This window comes from Calidris pugnax, unplaced genomic scaffold (genome assembly GCF_001431845.1).
Source record: "Calidris pugnax isolate Ruff unplaced genomic scaffold, ASM143184v1 scaffold103, whole genome shotgun sequence".
NCBI classification, from domain to species: domain Eukaryota; kingdom Metazoa; phylum Chordata; class Aves; order Charadriiformes; family Scolopacidae; genus Calidris; species Calidris pugnax.
In genome coordinates this window covers 8,496,797-8,497,144 of record NW_015090990.1, presented here as the reverse complement: position 1 = coordinate 8,497,144, position 348 = coordinate 8,496,797, and the positions used below count along the sequence as shown (strand labels likewise).

Here is a 348-nt window from a genome sequence, read left to right as displayed (position 1 = left end):
CCTTCCCCCCTTCGCCCCCCCCTCCCCAAAGCCGAGTGCACCTACCTGTCTCCTCTAACCGGGTCTGAGTCAGGCTGGAGCTGTTGGGGTAGGACTGCACTGAACTGATGTAGGGGTTGGTCGAGTGGCTGCTGACCGAGTTGACATAGGGGTAGCCCAGCGGTCGGGAGAAGGACGAAGCTGTGCTGTACGAGCTGTCAGGCTGAGAGTGGCCCGCGGAGTGTAAACAGTGCATGGAATAGTGTCCGTGGGACATGGGAGAAGGAGACATTTGCTGGCTGGGCGGCCCAAACTCCATAAAGACAGCCTTCCCTGAGACGGGGCTATTTAGACTCTCTGGCATGGTAG

General features: G+C 59.2%; 1 protein-coding gene across 2 annotated transcripts in view; it reads right to left on the bottom strand.

Annotated features, from left to right (window-relative positions):
• Nucleotides 1-348, bottom strand: part of DLX1 (distal-less homeobox 1) — a 13,086-nt gene that overhangs the window by 1,334 nt on the left and 11,404 nt on the right. Inside the window, exon 2 of one of the 2 annotated variants that reach the window (XM_014954506.1) lies at nt 46-327. The exons of the other annotated variant lie outside the window; for it this stretch is intronic. Coding sequence (XP_014809992.1) covers nt 46-327 — 282 coding nt within the window. The remainder of the gene's footprint in view (nt 1-45; nt 328-348) is intronic. 2 annotated transcript variants of the gene reach the window in all.